Here is a 25,108-nt window from a genome sequence, read left to right on the forward strand (position 1 = left end):
TAAGCCGAGAACGAAGGGGACCCAGCGGTGGGCCGCCAAGCAGAAAGAGGGTTTAAGAAGGAACTGCAGATGCTGGAAAATCGAAGGTACACAAAAATGCTGGAGAAACTCAGCGGGTGAGGCAGCATCTATGGAGTGAAGGAAATAGGCAACGTTTTGGGCCGAAACCCTTCTTCAGCAGTCTGAAGAAGGGTTTTGGCCCGAAACATTGCCTATTTCCTTCGCTCCATAGATGCTGCTGCACCTGCTGAGCTTCTCCAGCATTTTTGTGTACCAAGCAGAAAGAGGGACCTGGCTGGGCGCCACCAAGAACAAGGAGGGACCCGGTGGGGGGGGAAGCCGAGAACGAAGAAGGATGCGGTGGGGGGGGCCGCCAAGCACAAAGAAAGACCCGGGTGGGGGTGGGGGGGGGGGGGGAGAGACGCCTAGAACAAAGAGAGGCCCAGCGGACCCTCGTGACCGCGGCCACATGCGGCGGCAGGCCTGGTTTGCTGCTGCGAGAAGACTGTACAAAGAAGTTTTGAATCTTTATCGGCGCCAGAAACGAGGCGACTCTTTGTGTGCGGCCTAGGTGAAGTCCGCTGTATGATTTTGAACTGTGCATTTGACCTTTTTCCAACTCAACGATTGTGTCACATTTTACAAGTCTTGGTAACTGAACTATAAAGAAAATTTACCTCGGGCATAGGGAAAAGGAGTGCAAAAAAACACTGCCATCGCATTCACTCTGAGATGGCCCATGATTAGTTATTAACTGAAATGCGTAATCACCGTGGAGAAGTCAGTTGTCCATTTTTCCCTCATTGAGATGAATTAATGACCAGTGGGAAATTGGAGAGCAATGAGTTTATTGGTCATAGATTAACAAGATGGCACAGAACATATGGAGGGAGTAGTTCTGATGCACCACATACAAAACTGGTTCTGGTGAACAACACCAACATGTTAACTGTTTCTTGCTCCACAGAAGCTGCCTGACCTGTTGAGTCTTTCCTCCAGCCACAGTACTTTGCTTGCAATATGTTTGCTATTGTTCGAGTGGCTCTTCAAAGGGGAAGAACTTTGGATTAAATCTTCCACGCAACAGCACTTCCGACAATAGTTTTAAATGTCACACTCCACTTCCCATAATCAGACAACTCACAGGTAATTTTGTAAATACTGTCAACGTCACCTCCTCTCCAATGGTATTTGGACCAGCATCCCTACAGCATCCAAGCCAATAGTTTAGTCTAGTTTAGAGATAGCATGGAAACAGGCCCTTCAGCCTACTGAGTCCACGCTGACCAGCAATCCCGCCAAACTAACGCTCTCCTGCACACACTAGGGACAATTTACAATTACACCAAGCCAGTTAACCTACAAACCTGTACATCTTTGGAGTGTGGGAGGAAATCGGAGATCCCGGAGAAAACCCACGCAGGTCAGGGGGAAAACGTACAAACTTCATACAGACAAGCACCCGTATTCAGGATCGAACCCAGGTCTGCTGCGCTGTTAGACAGCTGTGCCACCCTACTGACTATTTCAACTCTTTGTGTCAGCTGTAGACATCAAGGAGTTCATTCCAAGAGATCTTCAGAGATCCCCGAATATGGCAGCACAGATGATTATAAGGTGGTGAAGAAAGCCTGTGGGATGTTTGTCTTTGCTGACTGTGGAATAAAACATAAGAACTGGAACATCATGTTCAGTTTAATAAAACATTGGTTAGGCCGCACCTGGAGTACTATGTGCAGTAGTGGTTGCCACAACATTTCTGTAGAAATGCCACGTCCTTTCATGGAGAGGGTGCATAGGAGATTCACCAGGATACTGCCTGAATGCACTATTATGGTTATAAGGAATTACGCTTGGTTTGTATTCCCTGGAGCGGAGGAAGATGAACGATAACTCGACACAAGGAATGTAACATTTAGTTTAGTTTAGAGATACAGCATGGAAACAGGCCCTTCGACCCACCAGGTCCATGCTGACCATCGATCACCCGTTCATGGTAGTTCCATGTTATCGCACTTTCTCATCCATTCCCTACACACTGGGGACAATTTACTCAGGCCAATTAACCAACAAACCCATATGTCACAGGGAGAATGTGCAAACTCCACACAGACAGCAGCCGAGGTCAGGTTCCAACCCGGGTTTCTGATACTGTGAGGCAGCAGCTCTACCAGCTGTGCCACCCATGACGGCATTACAGCTGGTGACGAAGGGGGATAGATAGTAAAAATCATTTCCCCATGGTGGATGTGTCTAAGGCAAGAGGTTACAGGTTTAACATAAAAAGAAAATGGTTCAGAGGGCATCTGAGAAGTATTTTTTTCACACAGTGATCGGAGTCTGGAACGTGCTGTCTGAAAAGGTGATGAAGGCGGAGACTCTCACAACATTTAATAAGCATCTGGACACGTACTTGACCGTCAAGGCATAGAAGGCTATGGATCTAATACAGGTCAATGGGGTTAGTGTAGATAGGTTCAAAGCATGCCATGAACATGGTGGGCTGAACTTATGACAATAAGTGTGTTATTTAAACAGTTAGATTGATTGCACTCTTTTGTGCTTTATTGGAGTCATTTGCCAGTTTGCATTTATTACCTGTTTTTCCCACTTTGTTTCTGTACTGAATGGTTCTATAACTATGACTCCATGGCCTAAGAAAATCCCACATTGCTCCCATGTTTTTGTTTTCTGACTTGTTTCCCACAATATCTTGACTTTATACGGGAACTCTAATCTTCTCCTTGTGCTTCTTGTGCGTGGTAGTGGAAAGATTGGTGAAAACAGGGCCGCGACGTGAACGCCCTTTCCTTGACCCCAGGTACTTTAATAGAGTCTGATATCCTGAAACATTTTAGGGACAGCACAGTGGCGCAGTGGTAGAGTTGCTGCCTTACAATGCCAGAGACTCGGGTTCGATCCCAATCTATACGGAGTTTGTAAGTTCTCCCTGTGACCACCTGGGTTTTCTCCAGGTGTTCTGGTTTCCTCCCATATTGCAAAGACATGCAGGTTTGTAGGTTAATTGGATTCCGAAATGATCCCTCGTGTCTCGGATAGTACTAGTGTACGGGTGATCAATGATCGACGTGGAGTCTGTGGGCTGAAGAGCCTGTTTTCACGCTATATCTCTCTAAAACTTTAACCAGTGATAAGAGTCATTGAGCTACCCAGCCATTTGGCCCAACTCATCCCTGTCGATCACGATCAACTAAACATTGTCAATCCATATAAATAATATTTGATAAGGCAGCAAATATTTAGTCAGAAAGATAGGTTTTAAAGGAGTGTCCTAAAAGGGTTAAACTTGGAGGTCATAGAATCATAGTCATACAGCGTGGAAACAGGCAGAACTTGCACACTGACCAACATGTCCCATGCACACTAGTCTCGTACTAGTCGCAGACGTGCCCAATTTTAGATTAATTGGCTTCTGGAAATTGTCCCTAGGGTGTAGGATAGTATGGAGTGCTAGTGTGCGGGGATTGCTGGTTAGTGCGGACTCCGTGGGCCGAAGGGCCTGTTTCCATGCTGTATCTCTAAACTAAACTAAACTAAATGGTCCAAAACCTTTGACCAAGCATTTGGTCACTTGCTCTAAAGTCAACCATTGCCTCAGTGTCAATATTCTGCTTGAAACTCCCCTGTCTGTCTGACTACACAAGTGTACAGGCACTGATGAATGCAAGTCATTGACATATTGTATAGTTGGACCTCTTACAACTTCCTTTCTCCTTGATGTTAAATGCAGTGTCTAAATTCCAATATTCTGTCTAGTTGTAGAGTCCAAAATCTGCACCAAGTCAGCACTAGGACACAGAGATCTTCAGCTCTTGTTGCAAGAGATTTGATCCTGCTGACGCATTGATTGTGTGTCTGTAGGTGTCTCGGTTTCTATGGCACGAGTTAATTTTCCCCTTCAATGGTTTTTAGTCTTTGAAAGTATTTCCCAGTTTTTGAACATAGCTATAGCAACCGAGGACTCCCAGGGATTAATAGTCTTCATGGCATTGGTAATAAGTATGTTATCTAAACAGTTAGATTGACTGTTCTCCTTTGTTCTTTATTAGAGTCATTTGTCAGTTTGCATTTATTACCTGTTTTTCCCACCTTATTGACAACACATCTACTTTTAGTTTAGTTTTGAGATGCAGCGCGGAAACAGGCCCTTTGGCACATCAATTCCGTGCCAACCAGCGATCCCCACATATTAACACTATCCTACACGCACTAGGGACAGTTATTACATTTATCAAGCCAGTTTAGCTACATACCTGTACGTCTTTGGAGTGTGGGATGAAACCAAAGATCTCGGAGAAAACCCATGCGGTCATGGGGAGAATGTACAAACTCTGTACAGACAGCACCCGCAGTCAGGATCAAACCTGGGTCTTGAGCGCTGCAAGTGCTGTAAGGCAGCAACGCTACCGCTGCACCACCGTGTCGCCATAACTTGGCGGGCACTGCAAGTTTTTTGTCCACTTCAAAAGTCATAGGAGCATAGAAACATAGAAAATAGGTGCAGGAGTAGGCCATTTGGCCCTTCGAGCCTGCACCGCCATTCAATGTGATCATGGCTGATCATCCAACTCAGTATCCTGTACCTGCCTTCTCTCCATTCCCCCTGATCCCTTTAGCCACAAGGGCCACATCTAACTCCCTCTTAAATATAGCCAATGAACTGGCCTCAACTACCTTCTGTGGCAGAGAATTCCAGAGATTCACCACTCTGTGAAAAATGAGCAGAATTAGACCATTCAGCCCATCAAGTCTTCTCTGCCATTCAATCATCACTGATCTATCTTTCCCCTCAACCCCATTCTCTTGCCTTCTCCCCATAACCTTTGATACCCTTACCAATCCAGAATCTGTCAACCTGCGCTTTAAACATATCCAATGACTTGCCACAGCCACCTGTGGCAATGAATTCCACAGACTCATCACCCTCTGCCTGTGACAAAACAAATTCCTCCTCAGCTGTTATGTGAAAAAGTGAAGTGAAAGATTTAATAGGAACCTGAGGGGTAACTTTTTCAGACAAAGGGCAGAGTGTGTATGGAATTAGCTGCCGGAGGAGTTAGTTGAGGGGGGTACCATCGCAACGTTTAAGAAACATTTAGACAGGTCCATGATAGGACAGCTTTAGAGGGATGTGGGCCAAATGCAGGCATGTGGGAAGTATAGATAGGACATATTGGACAGTGAAGGCAAGTTGGGCCGAAGGACCTGTTTCCAAGCTGTATAACTCAATGACTTGGATTTGTATATGGTCTTGTTTATTCTAAGTAACTGTTATTTTTTTAATGAGGAGCAGCTACTGTTATGTGAGTTGTGAATCTGTGGAATTCTCTCAGAGGGCGGTGGAGGCCGGTTCTCTGGAAACTTTCAAAAGAGAGCTAGATAGGGCTCTTAAAGATAGCGGAGTCAGGGGATATGGGGAGAAGGCAGGAACGGGGTACTGATTGTGGACGATCAGCCATGATCACATTGAATGGCGGTGCTGGCTTGAAGGGCCGTATGGCCTACTCCTGCACTTATTGTCTATTGACATCTAACTTCAAATAACCCTTGCTTTCCCTCTCTCTCCATCCCCTCCACCTTCCCACCACTCTCCCACTGATTACATTTTATCTCTGTTTGCTTTGCTGTCACCTTCTACTAGCTAACAATGATCTATTCTACATTTTCCTTTACTTCACATATCTTTTGTTGTCTCGTTTTCACACCTGACCCTTCCATATCTCTGTGTCTCCCTCTCAGTCTGACTCTGTCTGAAGAAGGGTCTCGACCTGGAACGTCACATTGATGTCACTCCAGAGATGCTGCCTGTCCCGCTGAGTTACTCCAGCATGTTGAGTCTATCGTCGGTTTAAACGAGCGTGTGCAGTTCCTTCCCACACACATTAGCTCTGAGGGTCTCCGCTGGTCCCAGGCTTCGGCCGCCTGCTGGGCCCGGTTACCATGACAGCGGAGCGGCGGTCACGTGGGGTGGCTGGGCGGGATATCGGCGCCAACCCGCCCCCTCACGGCTCCTCCCGCTGACGCCGCCCAGTCCGGCTCCGGTCCGGGACCATCATGAGAGGCCGAATGTCCGCCCGGGAACGGGAGCCGCTGCTGGAGGCGGAGGCCGGCGACGACCAGGATGCTGCCCGAGGTAAGGGCGCGAACCCCGGGCTCCTCAGCGGGCTCCATCACCTCCTACCGCCTCCTCCCTCCTCCCTCCTCCCCTCATCCCCTACCCCTCCACTCCACTCCTTCCCCCTCTCCCACTCCCCTCTACTCTCCCCCTCACCCCTTCTCCCTACCCCCCGCCCTCCCCCCTGCTCCTCCCACCCCTCCTCCCCTCCCCTCCTACCCTCCCCCTCTCCTCCCCTACCCTCCCCCTCTCCTCCCCTCCCCCCCCTCCCCTCCCTCTCCCCCCCCCTCCCCTCCCTCTCCCCCCCCTCCTCTCCCCCCCTCCTCTCCCCCCCCTCCTCTCCCCCCCCCTCCTCTCCCCCCCCTCCTCTCCCCCCCCCTCCTCTCCCCCCCCCTCCTCTCCCCCCCCTCCTCTCCCCCCCTCTCCCCTACCCCCTCCTCCTCCCTACCCCCTACCCTCCTCCCCCTCCTCCACTCCCCTACCCCCCCCTCTCCATTCCCTCCCCCCCCCTGGCTCCTGGGTCACGACCCCTGCCACCCTCCCCTAGCGATTGACCTGTTGTCTCTCGTCCCTAAGGGTCGACCCATGCCCCTGCCGCCCTCCCTGGAGTGTGATCCCCTGCCCCCCCTCCTCTCCCTGCTACTTGATCCCTTGCCTCCACTCCCTGCTGCTTGACTCTGTCCCGTTGGTCGACCCCTGCCACCCTCCCCTGGTGATCGCCCCCTTTGCCCCCTCTCACGATGGCTCGATTTACTGCCCCCCTTCCCCTACGCTCGCATTACACCTCCCCTGCCTAGGGGACCAACCCCTGCCCTCCTTCGGGCACAGGGTGAACTGGTCAGGGTAACCTGCCCCTGGTATAGATGAGGAAGGAGATACAAGGAGCTGTAGGTGCTGGTTTATTTTTTTAAATGGCATGGAGTAACTTAGTGGGTCAGACAGCATCCCTGGAAAAGCTGTGGGTCCTGACCTGAAGTGTCACTTATCCTTATTCTCCAGAGATGCTGCCTGACCTGCTGAGATACTGCTGTATTGGCAAAAGGAATTTCACTACATCTAGGTGTATGTGACAATAAATCAACCTTTGAACCTTTGAACCTTGTGTCTGACAAGGAGGGAGATGTGGAAAGTCTTTTTCATTCACTAATGTTATGTTGTATAGAGATGGCAGGAACTGAATTACGATGCCTTCAAATGGGAACTGAGAGAATTATTTGCAGAATTGTGGTGAAAGAGCAAGGAAGTGAGACCAAGTAGTTTGTTCTTTTTCGGGGCCATCAAAGACTTGATGGGGCAGATTATCTCTTTCTGTGATGTAACAGTTCTATGATTCTATATTATGTCTCATCAGCCTGGAACATAGAACAGTACAGCATAGGAACAGGCCCTTCGGCCCACAATGTCTGTGCCAAACATGATGCTAAATTAAACTAATCTCCTCTGCCTGCACGTGATCCAGATCCCTCTGTTCCCTACATATCCATGAGCCTATCTAAAAGCTTCTTAAATGCCACTGTAGTACATGCCTCTCCACCACCTCTGGTAGCACGTCTGATATTGTGGAAAATTTCTCTGAGTCCAGGGATCAAAAGGATGGCTATTCTCCTCAGTCACCCAAAGAGTTGTAGCGTCTTTCTGGTCGTCGCTGGATTTTCAACATGTTCAAAAATTTTCGCCGACAGTGGGTTGATGCCAATAAGCGTATCTTGACTTCTGACATAGATGCTGTCGCAGGTTGTAGCCAGGTGACATAGGCTGTCGCCGGTGCTGACTTCGGTGAATTCCATTGGCGACCACCTACGTCAACCTACAACTGGCGACTGAGTTGTCTTCAGTTGTCGCTGACAGGGTCGTTCCTTGTCGTAGCATGTCGCAGGTGGACGTAGGTTGACTTCGGTTGTCGTAGGTTGTCGCCTGTGTGGTCGTAGGTTGTCTTAGATGTGGTCGTAGGTGGACGTCCTAATGGGTTGTCGGTAGCTTGCCGTAGCTAGGTGGTAGGTTGTTGTAGCTTGTCATAGATATTGTCGCGGGGGGAATCCAGTCGCCGGTTTTTCGGCGACCTGCTACGACTATGACAGTCGCTGGCAGTCGCCTAATAAAGTCGAACAAGTGGGACAGGCCCTTAATGTTCACCATAACTAGTGCTGGGCTCTGATATCCCGGTATATTCCGAGCACTTCCTTTATTTCTTATTGATTTATCTTTCTGCAAAAGCAAGTAGAAAATGACCCATTTTCTCTTTCTGTGATGTAACAGTTCTATGTTTCTATATTCTGTCTCATCAGCAAGTAGAAAATGACCCCTGAAAAGGACGCGAGCTTCAGGCGACAATCAGTGGGAGCCATCACTTGTTGCAATAGATGATGGTGGTCGCAGAATTAGCTCGGGATACTTCCAGTTTCCAGTCCCGTGACGTGGCCCCTCCCTTGTTAAAAAGCATGTTGTGGACTTTGATATAAGCCACAGCTGACAGTTAAGATAATTTATGTAAATAGAAAGGAAACATAAAGCCATATCGCTATTCAGTGGTTTCTCCCAGTGTAATCAATGGCGAGGGTTAAGACATTGGGTCTAAAATTGCTTCAAGGTATGTCAGAAAATGACAAAAGCCCGTAAAACTGATTTAAGGGCCTGTCCCACGAGCATGCGACTGCATGCGGCGAGCGCGACCAAACTGGAAGCGGGGGCTGCGCGGAGGTCGAGTGATCCCGTACGAGTTGACGAGAAGTTCGAGCGAAGGCGTACCCCGTCAAGACGCTGCGTACGGCGACAAGACGTTGCGTACGGCGTCGAGGCGGTGCGTACGGCTTCAATGCGGCTGCGTGCCGGCAGGCCGTTGCCGCGCAGAATTTTTGGACAGTGTCACTTTTTCGGAGCCCCGTGCGATGTCGGGACCAGCTCCGCACAGCTCCATACGGCTCCGGCGATCGAAGTGGGACCGGCCCCGCGAGGCCGTACGGATCAAGCAACCTCGTTAGGTCGCGCTTGCCGCATGCAGTCGCATGCTCGTGGGACAGGCCCTTTAATCTAGATCTGGAAATTTCGTGACACAAGTATCATGAAACTGCTTTAGTCAGGATATTTTCAAATATAAATATGAATTATAGCTTTAAATAAGTCGGGCGTCAATATATTTTCAGTGTATTCTAGTGATTACATTGTGGACACATGAATGTGAGTCTCCAGCAGGTTTTTAATCCCAATCCTACCCAATCTACACTACTTTGGTTCGCTACTCCCATGCAAAGTAAAATATTACAATTACCATGTATATCGTGGAGCTTGTTGAAGGAAAAGAGAATATATTTTAATGAGGCACTTTCTCGTGTTCCTCAGCAGTCTGTATGCAAAACCTGTCCCCCCCCATTCATAGTCAGCATGTGACTTGTTTGCCTATTCTATCATCGTGTGAGGATTGTGTTTGATGTACTGATCTTTATCAGCCACTGGCCGCCCTCTGTAAATAGCTGAAAGGGCAGGTAATGTTTGGAGACAGTGATGAAGCATGGAAACAGGCCCCTCGGCCCAACTTGCCCACACTGGCCAACATGCCTCATCTTCACTAGTCCCACCTGCCTACATTTGGCCCACATCCCTCTAAACGTTTCCAATCCATGCACCTTGCTATTTGTGTCTACCTGTCCAAATGTTTTTTTAAACATTGTGATAGTCCCTGCCTCAACTACCTCCTCCGGCAGCTTGTTCCGTACACCTTCTACCCCTTGTGTAAAAGAAGAAAAGTAGCCCCTCAGTTTTATATTGAATTGCTCCCTCTCACCTAAAACCTATGTCCTTTGGCTCTTGATTCCTCTAATCTGGGTTAAAGACTATGTGCATTTACCCTGTCTATTGTAGAGTTATAAAGCTTGGAAACAGGCCCTTCGGCCCAACTTGCCCTTCTATACTGGTCCCACCTGCCGCGTTTGGCCAGTATCATCCTGTACGCCTTTGGAGTGTGGGAGGAAACCGGAGAAAACCCACGGGGTCACAGGGAGAATGTACAAACTCTGTACAGACAGCACCCATAGTCAGGATCGAACCTGCTATAAGTCAGCAATTACTGTCTCTGTGCCACCGTTCTGCCCAAATTGATGGCATTCTCATCATTGCAGTTGCCTTCCCTTATTTAAAAAATGTCTTGTTGACTGATATATGTCACAGCTGATAGATAAAATAATTTATGCAAATAGAAAGCAAACACAAAGCCATATAGATAAACAGTGGTTTCCCCCAGTGTAACCAAGGGATAGTTAAGGCATTACATGTAAAATATGCTTAAAAGTATGTCAGAAAATGGCAAGAGCCATGTAAAACAGATTTCGTGATACGTATCATGAAATTGCTTTATAGATACATAGAAAATAGGTGCAGGAGTAGGCCATTCGGCCCTTCGAGCCTGCACCGCCATTGAATATGATCATGGCTGATCATCCAAATCAATATCCCATACCTGCCTTCTCTCCATACCCCCTGATCCCTTTAGCCACAAGGGCCACATCTAACTCCCTCTTAAATCTAGGGTTAGATTGAACTGGCCTCAACTACCTTCTGTGGCAGAGAATTCCACAGATTCACCACTCTGTAAAAAATGATTTTCTCATCTCGGTCCTAAAAGACTTCCCTCTTATCCTAAAACTGTGACCCCTTGTTCTGGACTTCCCCATTCGGCCCTTCGAGCCACCATCACCATTCAATATGATCATGGCTGATCATCTAAAATCAGTACCCCGTTCCTACTTTTTCCCCATATTCCTTGATTCCTTTAGCCCTAAGAGCTGTATATCTAAAGTCTAAAGTCTAATTGGATAGTCAAGGAACCACCTACTCTCCCAAGTGCCCATAAACAATTATACAACATTATTTTTGAATAGGATGTGTAGGAAAGAACTGCAGATTTAATACAGACGCAAAATACTGGAGTAACTCTTGAAAGCATCCAGTGAATTGGCCTCCATTGCCTTCTGTGGCAGAGAATTCCACAGATTCACAACTCTCTGGGTGAAGAAGTTTTTCCTCATCTCAGTCCTAAATAGCCTACTGCTTATTCTTAAACTGTGGCCCCTGGTTCTGGACTCCCCCAACATCGGGAACATTTTTCCTGCATATTGCCTGTCTAATCCTTTAAGAATTTTATATGTTTCTGTAAGATGCCCACTCATCCTTCTAAATTACAGCGAATACAAGCCCAGTCGACCCATTCTTTCATCATACGTTAGTCCCGCCATCCCGGGAATTAACCTGGTGAACCTATGCTGCACTCCCTCAATAGCAAAAATGCCCTTCCTCAAATTAGGAGACCAAAATTGCAATACTCCAGGTGCGGTCTCACCAGGGCCCTGTACAACTGCAGTAGGACCTCTTTGCACCCGGAGGAAACCCACATGGTCACAGGGAGGACATGCAAACTCCACGTAAATGGTCCCTGAGGACAGGATCAAACCTGGGTCTCTGGCACCGTGCAGCAGCAGGTCTACCAGGTGCGCCATTGTCGTGCTCTTTGTCGAGATTTTCAGGATCCTCGTGTGAATATCAGCAACCAGTTCTCTTGCTTCAACCACATTAATGCTAAGATCCAAGAAAGCACAGCAACGCCTCTACTTCCTCTGAAGCCTCAGGAAATTTGGCATGTCCCCAATGACGCTTACCCAATCTACAGATGTACTATAGAAGTGATTCTAACTGGATGCATTTCAGCTTAGAGTAGCAACTGGTCTCCAAGACTGTATCCACACTGAGTAATGTGGGTGTGAAAGTCAGAGATGTGAGCCCAAGGGCAAAGCTGTTATAGAATTAAATATGTAGGAAGGAAGTGCAGATGCTGGTTTAAACCGCAGATTGACACGAAAGGCTGGAGTAAGTCAGCGGGACAGGCAGCATTTCTGGAGAGAAGGAATGGGTGATGTTTCGGGTCGACCTGAAACGTCACCCATTCCTTCTCTCAAGAGTTGCTGCCTGACCTATAGAATTAAATGCACCTGGATTATTACATAAATACATCTGATCATTGCAGCAACAGTCATGTTGTGGATTGAACCATCAGGTGATTTTGTCAATGATATATAGTTTTTTTTCATTTCTATCCTGCTTGAATCTTCACGTTGTTTATTAATGATTTGGATAAGGGGATTGAAGACTTGGTGGCCAAGGTTGCAGATGATGCTAATATAGGTGGAGGGGCAGGCAGTGTAGAGGAAGCAAGGATTTGGGCAGGGCAGGAGAGTGGGCAGAGAAGTTGCAGATCAAATTCAGTATAGCAAAGTCTTCTTCTCCTTCTTGCGTATGGCATGCACAGCCTAAAGCTGTAGGACAACTTGTTCTTTTTGATCTTATTTGACTGTGCAATGTGACGGTTGATTGCATTCGTCAAAACAGGTGCAAAGGGACTTTTGTTGCAGGACTCCCAAAAAGTTAATTTGCAAGTCAAATCGTTAGTAAGGAAGGCAAATTCAATGCTAGCATTTATATCAAGAGGACTGGTATACAAAAACACAGATGTAATGCTGAGGCTCTATAAAGCGCTGGTCAGGCCGAATTTGGAGTACTGTGAGCAAATTTGGGCCCCATATCTGAGGAAGGATGTGCTGGCTCTGGAGAGGGTCTCTGTTTACTAGAATGATCCCAGGAATGAGTGGGTTCGCATATGATGAGTGTTTGACAGCACTGGGCCTCTACGGAAATTTAGAAGGTTGAGGGGGGACCTCATTAAAACTTACAGAATAATGACAGGCATTGATAGAGTGGATGTGGAGAGGATGTTTCCACTGGTGGGAGAGTCGAAGACCGGAGGTCATAGCCTCAGAATTAAAGGGCGCTCTTTTAGGAAGGAGGTGAGGAGGAACTTCTTTAGTCAGAAGGTAGTTAATCTGTGGAACTCATTCCCACAGATGTCTGTGGAGGCCAAGTCAGTGGATATTTTTAAAGCAGAGCCAGACAAATTCTTGATTAGAACGGGTGCCAAGGGTTATGGGGAGAAGGCAGGAAAATGGGATTAGGAGGCAGAGATCAGCCATGATTGAATGGCGAAGTGGACTCGATGGGACGAATGGCCTAATTCTACTCGTATACCCTGTGGAACTAGTAACCTTGCCGTTTATTTCCCAACAGAACATCTGACATCAGAAATGTAGATTTGATTTGTATTTAAATTTTCTCTCTCCAGGTAACTGGAATTTCTGGTTTATATGTCAACAGGTATAAATACTCTTACTAACAGCCTGCTTCTCACAGTATCGGTATTGTTTCTGTTGCTCAAGGCATATGTGAACAACAAGAATTTAATACACATCACCTGGAGTTTTGATCTTCGAGTTCTGCTGTTTCTTTGCCCTGGGCATGAGCACCTCCTCAAATTTTCCCCCTCTCGCTCTCTCTCTCTCCTTCTCTCTCTCTCTCTCTCTCTCTCTCTTTCTCTCTCTCTCGCTCTCTCCTCCCTCCTCCCTTAAATTACTCCTTGTTAAATTTACTTCTTCATCACCCTGGGTCATTATCCTCCGACCTTCTCCTCTTTTGTCTAGTTTTTGCCCCCTCTAGTATACCTCTGCCTTTGAGTGTAGCCGCTTTGCCTTTTGCACGAATATGCCTGGTGACGGAATGACTTCTTCACTTCCAGGAGAAACCCACGAACAGTATGAACTGGAAATGACCGATGTTCAGGAGAGCAGCTATGTTGCACTGACCTTCGAAGAAGCAGTCAAAGAAACTGGTAAAGACTCAATGTTAACTTTGTCTCGTGTAATATCAAAGATTGACACAAAATGCTGGTGTAACTCAGCTGGTCAGACAGCATCTCTGTAGAAAAAGAATAGATGGCACTAGAGGGCAGCACGGTGGCGCAGCGGTAGCGTTGCTGCTTTACAGCGCTTGCAGCGCCGGAGATCTGGGTGCTGTCTGTACGGAGTTTGTACGTTCTCCCCGTGACCGCGTGGGTTTTCTCCGAGCTCTTTGGTTTCCTCCATCGACTCGAAAAATCGACTGTATCTTTACCTCCACAGACACTGTTTGACCCACTGAGTTCCAGCAATATGTGTTTTTGTTTCAGACTGCAGCATCTGCAGTTCCTCGTGGCTCCAATGAATTGTGAGAGCTGGGATATCTCTTGCTGAGCATCGCGAGTCTATTTCTGTGCTTTGTGCATTATTTCTATTGGAAAACCTCTCTTTATTTTTACAGGTTTTGGAACATTCCACATGTTGCTGTTGGTTATCTGTGGCTGGGCAAACGCTAGTGATGCCATTGAAATTCTGTGCGTGTCCTTCCTGCTTCCCACTGCCCGCTGTGACCTGCACCTTGGCACAGGCGAGATGGGTTGGCTTACAGCAAGCATCTTCCTAGGTAATTTTCCAGCTTTTGTCTATTGAGCTTAATCTGACACCAGCTCCAAGGGCTATACACAAAGGTAACAATCTGCAGAGTGATGGGGAGATTACTAACCTGGTTCATCTACATCCTTGGTGTGTCTTAAAGTACTTTGCATAAATGATAGTGGTGCAGCTGGTAGAGCTGTTGCCTCAGAGACCCAGGTTCGATCTTGACCTCGGGTGCTGTATGTGTGGAGTTTGCACGTTCTCCCTGTGATCTTGTGGGTTTTACTCCAAGTGCTCTGGTTTCCTCCAACATCCCAAACACATGCGGGCTTGTAGGTTAATTGGCCTCAGTGTGTGTGTAGAGTGGATGAGAAAGTTGGATAACATAGAACTAGTGTGAACAGGTGATCCATGGTCACTGTGGACTCAGTGGTTACATACTGTATCTCTAAGTAAGTATCTAAATTTGAAATTACCATACAAAAAGTACAACAGTGAATTTATGCATATCACATTCACGCAAGTTGTATATAATGACTGGGCTTCAGGCTAGCTAGGACACTGAGCAAATTTCCTCTGCTGCTCAATGATATAATACAAATGGGACTTTAGACAATAGACAGTAGGTGCAGGAGTCGGCCATTCGAGCCAGAACCGCCATTCAATGTGATCATGATCAGTACCCCATTCCTGCCTTCTCCCCATATCCCCTGACTCCACTATCTTTAAGAGCCCTATCGAGCTCTCTCTTGAAAGTATCCAGAGAACTGGCCTCTACCGCCCTCTGAGGCAGACTTTCTATGCTTCTCTGTGGAAAAAGACATTGGTTAAAGGGGCCTGATCCAAAATTTCACCTATCCATGTCCTTCAGAGATGTTGACTTACTCCAGTACTTTTGTGATTTAAAAAAAAAATTTAAACCAGCACCATTTTCTTGTTTGATGTCTCATTGAAAGGGTGGCGCTTTCAACAATGCAGCAATATTCTTCCGCCCTATCGGCCATCCTAATTTCTTGCTGTACCTCCATGCTCAGTCCCTTGTGTATCATGTGAAGGGTTCCGGTTCTCTTTGCACCTCAACGTTTGGTCGCCTCTATAGTGTATATAGGGCATAGGAACAGGCCGTAGGGTCTATGCTGAACATGATGTACTCCACTTGAAATAATTAAGAAAGAACTGCAGATGCTGGAAAAATCGAAGGTAGACAAAAATGCTGGAGAAACTCAGCGGGTGAGGCAGCATCTATGGAGCGAAGGAATAGGTGACGTTTTGGGTCACCTATTCCTTCGCTCCATAGATGCTGCCTCACCCGCTGAGTTTCTCCAGCATTTTTGTCTACCCACATGAAATAATGATCTTTTTTCATTCTTCCTTCAAAATGGATAACTTAACTTTTTCCCAAATTGTACTTCATCTGTCATTTTCTTGCCTGCTCACTTAAACTGTCCATATTCCGTTGGAGGCTCTTTGTGGACTACTTTGCAAATTGGCAATCCATTCAACATTGCCTCATCAGCATTACTGACAATGCTACACTCTGTTCCTTCTTCCAAGTCATTAATACAGATTGCATTTGTTAAATGCGCAGGTTCCACTACCGAATGCCAAGTTGAAAAAATAATCCATTTAGCCAGAAGGGATTGGACAATGCCAGTGGTGCTGGCTGAGAGACGGGTGGTGAGAGATTTGTTAATGCCAGCTCATCTGTCTGATAGTTGAGAGGTGTTGCAGGGGAGGTTCACCAGAAAAAGCTCTTCACTGTACCTCGGTACACATGACAATAATTCACACTTTTTCACACAGGGACAATATAGACAATAGACAATAGGTGCAGGGGTAGGCCATTCGGCCCTTCGAGCCAGCACCGCCATTCAATGTCATCATGGCTGATCATCCCCAATCAGTACCCCGTTCCTGCCTTCTCCCCATATCCTCTGACTCCAATATTTTTAAGAGCCCTATCTAGCTCTCTCTTGAAAGCATCCAGAGAACCAGCCTCCACTGCCCTCTGAGGCAGAGAATTCCACAGACTCACCACTCTCTGTGAGAAAAAGTGTTTCCTCGTCTCTGTTCTAAATGGCTTACTCCTTATTCTTAAATTGTGGCCCCTGGTTCTGGACTCCCCCAACATCGGGAACATGTTTCCTGCCACTAGCGTGTCCAAAACCTTAACAATCTTATATGTTTCAATGAGATATCCTCTCATCCTTCTAAACTCCAGAGTGTACAAGCCCAGCTGCTCCATTCTCTCAGCATATGACAGGAGTTATGAGTCTGTGGAATTCTCTGCCTCAGAAGGCGGTGGAGGCCGGTTCTCTGGATGCTTTCAAGAGCTAGATAGAGCTCTGAAAGATAGCGGAGTCAGGGGATATAGGGAGAAGGCAGGAACTGATTGTGGATGATCAGCCATCATCACATTGAATGGCGGTGCTGGCTCGAAGGGCTGAATGGCCTACTCCTGCACCTATTGTCTATTGTCTAAAACTATAATGCTGCATGGATTAGAGGGTGTTATCTATAAGGGGAGGTTGGACAGACTTGGAATGCCAGAGGTTGAGGGTAGACCTGTTAGAAGTATATAAAATTCTGAGTGGGGTAGACATTCAGAATGTTTTTCCCAGGGGGGAGATGTCAAGGACTGGAGGGCATAGCTCTAAGGTGAGAGGGGCAACATTTAAAGGAGATACGTAAAGTAAATGATCTTACACTGAGAGTGATGGGTGCATGGAACGTGCTGCCAGGGATTGTGCTGGAGGCAGATATGATAGGGGCATTTAAGAAGCTTCTAGATAGGCACCTGATAAAAGCAGGGAATGGGGGAATATGGATCACGTGTAGGCAGCGGAGATTAGTTTAACTTGGTGTCATGTTCGGCAGGGACAATGTGGGTCGAGCCTGCTCCTGTGCTGTACTGTTCTATGGGATGGAAATAGAGGGAGAAACAAAATATTCTGAGATGTAGACCACAACAGTGCTGCTGATCTTCATTGAACTATTGAGAATTTCCCACATTTTCTGTTTTCATTTAAGGTTTGAAGCATGTGCATTTTGATTTTGCCTTTTCGATGACAGAAGTCTTTTTCCACTTAATGTTTACCTTTCCTACCACTTTTTACTGTTTTTTCTCCTTATGATAATAATAATAATAATAATATATTTTATTGTCATTGCACATAAGCGCAACGAGATTTGGATATAGATTTGTCATAACTTAAATCTATATTACTAAAAGTCTGTTCTTGACCGGTTTTGGCTTTCTGTGCTGCGATTTCCGAGAGTACGCCGCCACCTACGGCCGTCATTTTTGGCCACCTCGCTCAGAGCCCCCCTCCGCCGCATGTGTGCCGAGGATTTTTCCCGTCGATGAAAATTGACAGAGATATTAATGTTTTTACAAAATTCCCATTCTCTCTGCTGCCCCAGCTGGAGGGAGGGGGAGGGACTATAAAACCAGGAAGTGGTGTGCCTCAATCAGTCTCTGCAAGTGGTGTGCCTCAATCAGTCTCTGCAAGTGGTGTGCCTCAATCAGAGCTCTGAATGACACTGACAAATGTCGACAGCACTGTGAGTACCCTTCATTTGGTTTGAAAATGAAAATATGGTTAGAGGTAAAAAAGCACTGCCTGCAAATGGTTGTTTGGGTTTGGGTTGAAATAAAAAGGCACTCTCTCTCCCCCCCTCCCATCTCCTCCTCTCCTCCTCTCCCCCCTCCCCTCTCCTCCTCCCCCCCCCTCCCCTCTCCTCCTCTCCCCCCCCCCCCTCTCCTCCCCCCCCCCCTCCCTCTCCTCCTCTCCCCCCTCCTCTCCTCCTCTCCCCCTCCCTCTCCTCCTCTCCCCCCTCCCTCTCCTCCTCTCCCCCCCTCCCTCTCCTCCTCCCCCTCCTCCCTCTCCTCCTCTCCCCCTCTCCCCCTCCATCTCCTCCTCTCCCCCCTCTCCTCCTCTCCCCCCTCTCCTTCTCTTCCCCCCTCCTCCTCCTCCCCCCCTCCTCCTCTCCCCCCTCCTCCTCTCCCCCCTCCTCCTCTCCCCCCTCCTCCGTCTCCCCCCTCCTCCTCTCCCTCCCTCCTCTCTCCCCCCCTCCCTCCTCCTCCTCCTCATCCCCCCTCCTCCTCTCCCCCCTCTCCTCCTCTCCCCCCCCTCTCCTCCTCTCCCCCTCTCCTCCTCTCCCCCTCTCCTCCTCTCCCCCCTCTGACCTCCTCCTCTCCCCCCCGCTCTCCTCCTCTCCCCCCCCTCCCTCCTCTCCTCCTTTCCCCCCTCCCTCTCCTCCTCCCTCTCCTCCTCCTCTCCTCCTCCCTCCCTCTCCTCCTCCCTCTCCTCCTCTCCCCCCTCTCCTCTCCTCCTCTCCCCCCTCCCTCTCCGCTTCCTCTCCCCTCCCTCTCCTCCTCTGCCCCTCTCCCTCCTCTCCCTCCTCCCCCCCCCTCCCCTCCCCTCTCCCCCTCTCCCTCTCCTCCTCGTTCCCCCTCCCTCTCCTCCTCCTTCCCCCCCTCCCTCTCCTCCTCTCCCTCTCCCTCTCCTCCTCTCCCCCCTCCCTCTCCTCCTCTCCCCCCCTCTCTCCTCTCCCCCCCTCCTCCTCTCCCTCTCCCTCTCTCCCCCTCCTCCCCCCTCTCCTTCTCTTCCCCCCGTCTCTGCCTCTCTCCCCCTCCTCCCTCCCCTCCCCCCCCCCTATCCTCCCCTCCCCCCTCTCCTCCCTCGGGTCCTCCCCTCTGGCCCCCCACTCCTCCTCTCCCCCCTCTCCTCCTCTCCCCCCCCTCTCCTCCTCTCCCCCCCTCTCCTCCTCTCCCCCCCTCCCTCTCCCTCCTCTCCCCCCCCTCCTCCTCTTCCCCCTCCTCCTCTTCCCCCCCCCTCCTCCTCCGCTGCCCCCTCTCCTCCTCTCCCCCCTCTCCCCCCTCTCCCCCCCGTCTCCTCTCTCACCCCCTCCCTCTCCTTGCCTCCGTCCTCCTCTCCCCTCGACCTCAGTCTCCTCTCACCCCCTCCCTCTCTCCGCCTCTTTCCCCCTCCTCCTCTTTCGCCCCCCTCCCTGGCCTCTTTCCCCCCCTCCTCCTCCTTCCCCCCCCCCTCCTCTCTCTCTCCCCCCTCCTCCTACCTCTCCCGCCTCTCGGCTCGCTCTCCCCCCCTCCTCCTCTTCCCCCCCCCTCATCCGTCCTCTCCAAGTCGCCCCCGTCTCCTCCTCTTCCCCCCTCTCACGTGTCGCTCCTCTCCATCCTCGCCGCGCCCCTCTCGCTTCGCCTCCATCCCCTCCCCCCGCTTCCCTCCCTGCAAACCCCCCTCCCTCCCCACACACCCCTACCCCCTTCCCTCCCGCCTTCCTCTGCTCCCCACGCTCTCCGCCCGCCCCTCATCTCACCCGCCTCTCTATCACTCCCGCCTCTCGTCCTCGCCCCCTCCATCTCCTCCCCCCCCTCCCCCCTCCCCTCCCCCCTCTCTCTCCCCCCTCCATTAGCGTGAGTGCGGCAGGGGGGGGGTAGTTAGTGTGTGACGCTGCATGCCACCTCCCCCCACAACCGCACGTTGGGGGAACAGACCCAACGGGTCTGCACTTGGTCTAGTAACAAATAGAATTTAGATTTAGATACCCCGAGAACATGGTTTGTAAAAAGAACATTACAACAGTAAAATAGTCAAAACAGTTCAAACAGACTAAAGTGCAGATGTGTCTGTGCGACGTGACCAGCTGAGGGAGACAGCCCGTGGGGAGTGGGGGGCACTCACCAGGGCCGGTTCAGAGCCGCTATAGCTCTGGGAATGAAGCTGTTCCTGAGTCTGGAGGTGCGGGTGTAGATGGCCTTGTAACGTCTGCCGGAAGGTAGCAGTTCGAATAGACTATTACAAGGGTGCGAGGAGTCTTTATGGATGCTATTTTACTGTACCTTTTGTATTAAGTGCTTCGTTTTGCATCGCCTCCCGCATCTTTTTCTAGCTGAATAATATTTTCTAACTGCAGCTTTAAATACACCATGTTATTTGTACATTTCCAATAACTTCTTCGACAGATTTAGAAGTGATATTTTTGTACACAGGTAGGTATGCATGATTAATAAACATACCTATCATGTTGCCGGAAAGCAAAATAATGTTTTTTTTTAAAGAGCTATCTGTACACCATACATGATATCTTCACAAAAAAAGCACTGGTCTTTGGGTATATATCATTATGATTTAATAAACTCAAATTGTGACTGTAACTAGGTAACTCATTGGCTGAATATAATGAATAAATAAATACTGTGGTGCATCTGCAATGTTCTTTGCAAGACTTTGTAAAGATCACACAACACAGAATCAGGCCATTCAGCCCACCATGCCACTTCTGAACATCAATCTCCCATCCCTACTAATCCCATTTACTAGCAATTGGTCAGTGCCCTTCTGCTCAATATTGCAAGAGCAGCTGGCCTCCTTCTCAGACAATACATTCCAGATTCCACCATCCTTTGCGGGGGGGTTAACAAAAAATCTTCCTTGAATCCTCACAACTTGCATTGCTCAGTTTTTGACACCTCTTTTGGCCACAAGTCTAGTATCATGCCATCTTCACCTCTTATCAGAGTCGTGTATACCAAGGTGCCTCTCTTCCTCCGAACATTCTAGTGCCTTCCCTTTCATTGTGTTATACTCTACTCTTATTAGTCTTTCTAAAGTGTATTACCTTGCACTTATTAAATTCCACCTGTCATTGCTCTGCCTGCTTTATTAACTGATCAATATCTTCCTAAGAACAGATCAATGTCTTCCTAAGACTATTCGCATTCAATACAACCACCGGTTTTTGTGTCTACTGCAACTTGCTGATCATACATCCAATACGTAACTAAATCATTATTGAACAGTAAAACTAATAATCTAACACACTGGGCATTTTGTTGTTGGGCTAACAGATTTTTCCAGATTGTTAGCGATGTTATTCCAGTTAATACCCCAACACACTTTAAATGCATAGGAAGGAAATGCATAGAAAGGAACTGCAAATGCTGGTTTAAACCGAAGAGGAGTCTTCTGAAGAAGCATCTCGACCTGAAATGTCACCCATTCCTTCTCTCGAGAGGTGCTGCCTGTCCCACTGAGTTACTCCAGCATTTTGAGTATCTACACTTTAAATGCACTTTTTAGAAATTGCACAGCATTATAACAAAATTTAGAGTGAATCGAATAAGTTAAAAGTTGCACAGCAACCAGACCTAGTGAGTTTTGGGGAACTAGAACTCGGACCCTGGTGATTTTTGGGGAATTACATTTTTCTACTTTTTCTGAAACTTCTAGCATAGCTATTTTGTGCCGTCAGCAACATCTTGCCTATTTAGGTGCCTAAACTAAAAGGAAAAGTATGGAAAATAAAATAGATAGTATCAAAATCTGTGAAGGCAAATGATGAGTTTAAGTTTAGTTTATTGTCACCTGCACTGAGATACAGTGAAAAGCCATTGTTGCGTGCCAACCAGTCAGTGGAAAGACAATACATGATTACAATCGAGCCGTCCACAGTGTACGGATAAAGGGAATACTGTGAATAACGTTTAGTGCAAGATAAAGTCCAGTAAAGTCCAATCAAAGATAGTTTGAGGATCTCGAATGAAGTACATAGTAGCTCAGGACCGCTCTCTAGTTGTGGGTAGGATAGTTCACTTGCCTGATAACAGCTGGGAAGAAAGTGTCCCTGAATCTGGAGGTGTGCTTTGCTTCACTTCTTTACCTCTTACCCGATGGAAGCAGAGAGAAGAGGGAGTGGCCGGGGTGCGACTCGTCCTTGAATATGCTGGCGGCCTTGTCGAGGCAGTGATACTTTGTTGGTGGGTGTGTGTGTGTGTCTTTTTTACGACTACTCTGGGAACACAGGTCTCTGTCTTAATTCACGTAAACCTCCCCTTCCCCCACCTTCATAAGTTTCTAAGTGATAGGAGCAGAATTAGGCCATTCGGCCCATCAAGTCTACTCCGACATTCAATCATGGCTGATCTAACTCTCCCTTCTAACCCCATTCTCCTGCCTTCTCCCCATAACCCCTGACACCCATACTAATCAAGAATCCATCTATCTCTGCCCTAAAGTTATCCATTAACGGCCTCCACAGCCTACTGTGGCAGTGAATTCCACAGATTCACCACCCTCTCGTCCCCCTCCATCTATCCGTACACATCTTTCTTTCCACTCCCCCTGCTCCTGTCACCCTGTTCTTTTCCACTACTTATACACTCATCTTTAAGTCTCCCATTTTCATTCCTCCCCATCCCTCCCACATACCTTTCCACCCACTATCCCTCCCTCTCGTTCTGTCTTTCATTCCCCATTTTCCTTCGTTATCAGATTCCACAGTGTGTTCCCTTTTGTCTCCACTTCTCCAGTGTTTGGTACCATCTCCACCCATCTGCTAATGACCTGAATTAATCCATCACTGTGCAATTCTTCCTCCTCCCCTTCTCCCACCCCTCCCATCAGTCTGAGGAAGGGTCCAGTTCATTTCTCCCCATGGATGCTGAATGCTTCTAAGCAGTTTGTTTTCTTTTGATCAAGATTCCAGCTACTACTGTCTCGTGTGTCTTCACTGTTCTACTTCATTGGCTTTAGTAAAAGTAAAGTATCCTTTATTGCCATTCAGACTTTTCAGTCTGAAGGAAATTTCGTGCCTTGCAGTCATAATATAGAATAAAATAACAAAACACACAATAAACACAGATTTAACATCCACCACAGTGAGTCTACCAGGCCCTCCTCGCTGTGATGGAAGGCAAAAGTCTTAAAGTCCATTTGGGTTTTGACTCTAAGTCTTAGAGTGCTTTTGGGTTGACTGAGATCGCCAGGATACAAATCAAGTTATTTTTTGTTATAAATCTAGTACAAAGAGTTCAGAGGCTTTGCAATATAGTGCCAGAGCTGATGATTTGTTAGTGAGCGTTTAAGGATAGCTCCTTTATGTGGTTGAGGAGTGGAGAATACTTGGCTGTGAATAGTACAGTCATGGGGAAAGGAAACTAAGTGATGAAGAAACTCAGCGGGTCAGGCAGCATTTCTAGAGAACGTGGATAGGTGACGTTTCAGGCTGGGACTCTTCTTTCGACTAATTGTTGGGGGGGGCGGGGAGAAAGTTGAGAGAGAGAGAGAGGAGGCAGGAGGAAGGCCACACATCATAGATAGACACAGGTGAGGGGGCGGGGGGGGCGGGGGGGTGGAGTTTGATCGGCAGATGGTTGGAACTAAGGCCAGAGATTAAAACAGAAGGATTGAGGCCGGCTGATGGAAGAGCTGCAAATGTGAAATCAGAGGAAGGAACGTGGGGGGGGGGGAATAGGTACAATGAGGGGCACAGGGGAGGGGTGAGGAGTAAAGTGGGGGGGGGGGAGCGGTGTTGATGCAGTTCCTTATTTCTACAGCATGATGAATTTGGACTTGTGAAGAAGGTAATCCAGCAGAGATTCTGGTGCTGAATGTCCTGTCTCTGTGCACTCACATCAATCCATACTGCTGCCCAAGCGAAATATGAGGACTGGCTCTAAAAACACAGTGTCTATGGATTATTACATGGACTTGTTTTCGGTGCTGTAGATAGCAATCTCCTTGTGTTATCCTGATGGAATCTAGCTCATTGGCCATTACGGTGTGCGGGCATTTGTTTTCTGATGTTATGTACATCTTGCTATTAAGTTTCAAGTTAACTTCAACATGGACAGAGAGATGAACATTCGGTATTCTAAGAGTGACTCTAGAGGTTAGTGAGCCATTCACGTGGTCTAACCTCGTAACTCCAGCTGCCACTGTGAAATGGAGGGGATTGGCACCTATCAGAAGAACCATTGTGAAGTGAAGTGCACGACATTTCGAGTCGAGGCGTCATTTATTTCACTCCACTGGTCTCGAGAAGGGTCTCAACCCGGAACGCCACAACGCCCTTCGAGCCAGCACCACCATTCAATGTGATCATGGCTGATCATCCCCAATCAGTACCCCGTTCCTGCCTTCTCCCCATATCCCCTGACTCCGCTATTTTTAAGAGCCCTATCTAGCTCTCTCTTGAAAGCATCCAGAGAACCTGCCTCCACCGCCCTCTGAGGCAGAGAATTCCACAGACCCACCACTCCAAACCCTTAACAATCTTATATGTCTCAATGAGATACCCTCTCATCCTTCTAAACTCCGGAGTGTACAAGCCCAGCTGCTCCATTCTCTCAGCATATGACAGTCCCGCCTTCCTGGGAATTAACTTTGTAAACCTACGCTACACTCCCTCAATAGCAAGAATGTCCTTCCTCAAACTAGGGGACCAAAACTGCACACAATACTCCAGGTGTGGTCTCACTAGGGTCCTGTACAACTGCAGATGAACCTCTTTGCTCGACTCCTCTTGTTATAAAGGCCAACATGCCATTCGCTTTCTTCACTGCCTGATGTACCTGCATGCTTACTTTCATAGACTGATGTACAAGGACCCCCAGATCCCGTTGTACTTCCCCTTTTCCCAACTTGACGCCATTTAGATAGTCACCTATCCATGTTCTCCGGCGATGCTGTCTGGCCTGCTGAGTTACACCAGCACTTTGTGCATTAACCAGCATCTGCAGATCCCTTGTTTCTACTGCAGTGAAATAGAAGTAATTGTCTGGCATTTGGGATGTCTGGGCCCATCAGTACACTTCATCATCAGTACACTTCATCATCTGCCAGTAATGCTGTTACTTCTGAACATT

General features: G+C 48.1%; 1 protein-coding gene across 1 annotated transcript in view; it reads left to right on the forward strand.

Annotated features, from left to right (window-relative positions):
• The first annotated feature begins 5,855 nt into the window (after positions 1-5,855).
• The window catches only part of LOC116968317 (synaptic vesicle glycoprotein 2C-like), a 46,579-nt gene continuing 27,326 nt past the window's right edge, over positions 5,856-25,108 (forward strand). The window contains exons 1-3 of the mRNA XM_033015054.1: positions 5,856-6,154; positions 13,746-13,838; positions 14,306-14,467. Of these exons, the coding sequence (XP_032870945.1) occupies positions 6,076-6,154; positions 13,746-13,838; positions 14,306-14,467 (334 nt within the window). The 5' untranslated portion in view covers positions 5,856-6,075. The remainder of the gene's footprint in view (positions 6,155-13,745; positions 13,839-14,305; positions 14,468-25,108) is intronic.

This window comes from Amblyraja radiata, chromosome X (genome assembly GCF_010909765.2).
Source record: "Amblyraja radiata isolate CabotCenter1 chromosome X, sAmbRad1.1.pri, whole genome shotgun sequence".
NCBI lineage: Eukaryota > Metazoa > Chordata > Chondrichthyes > Rajiformes > Rajidae > Amblyraja > Amblyraja radiata.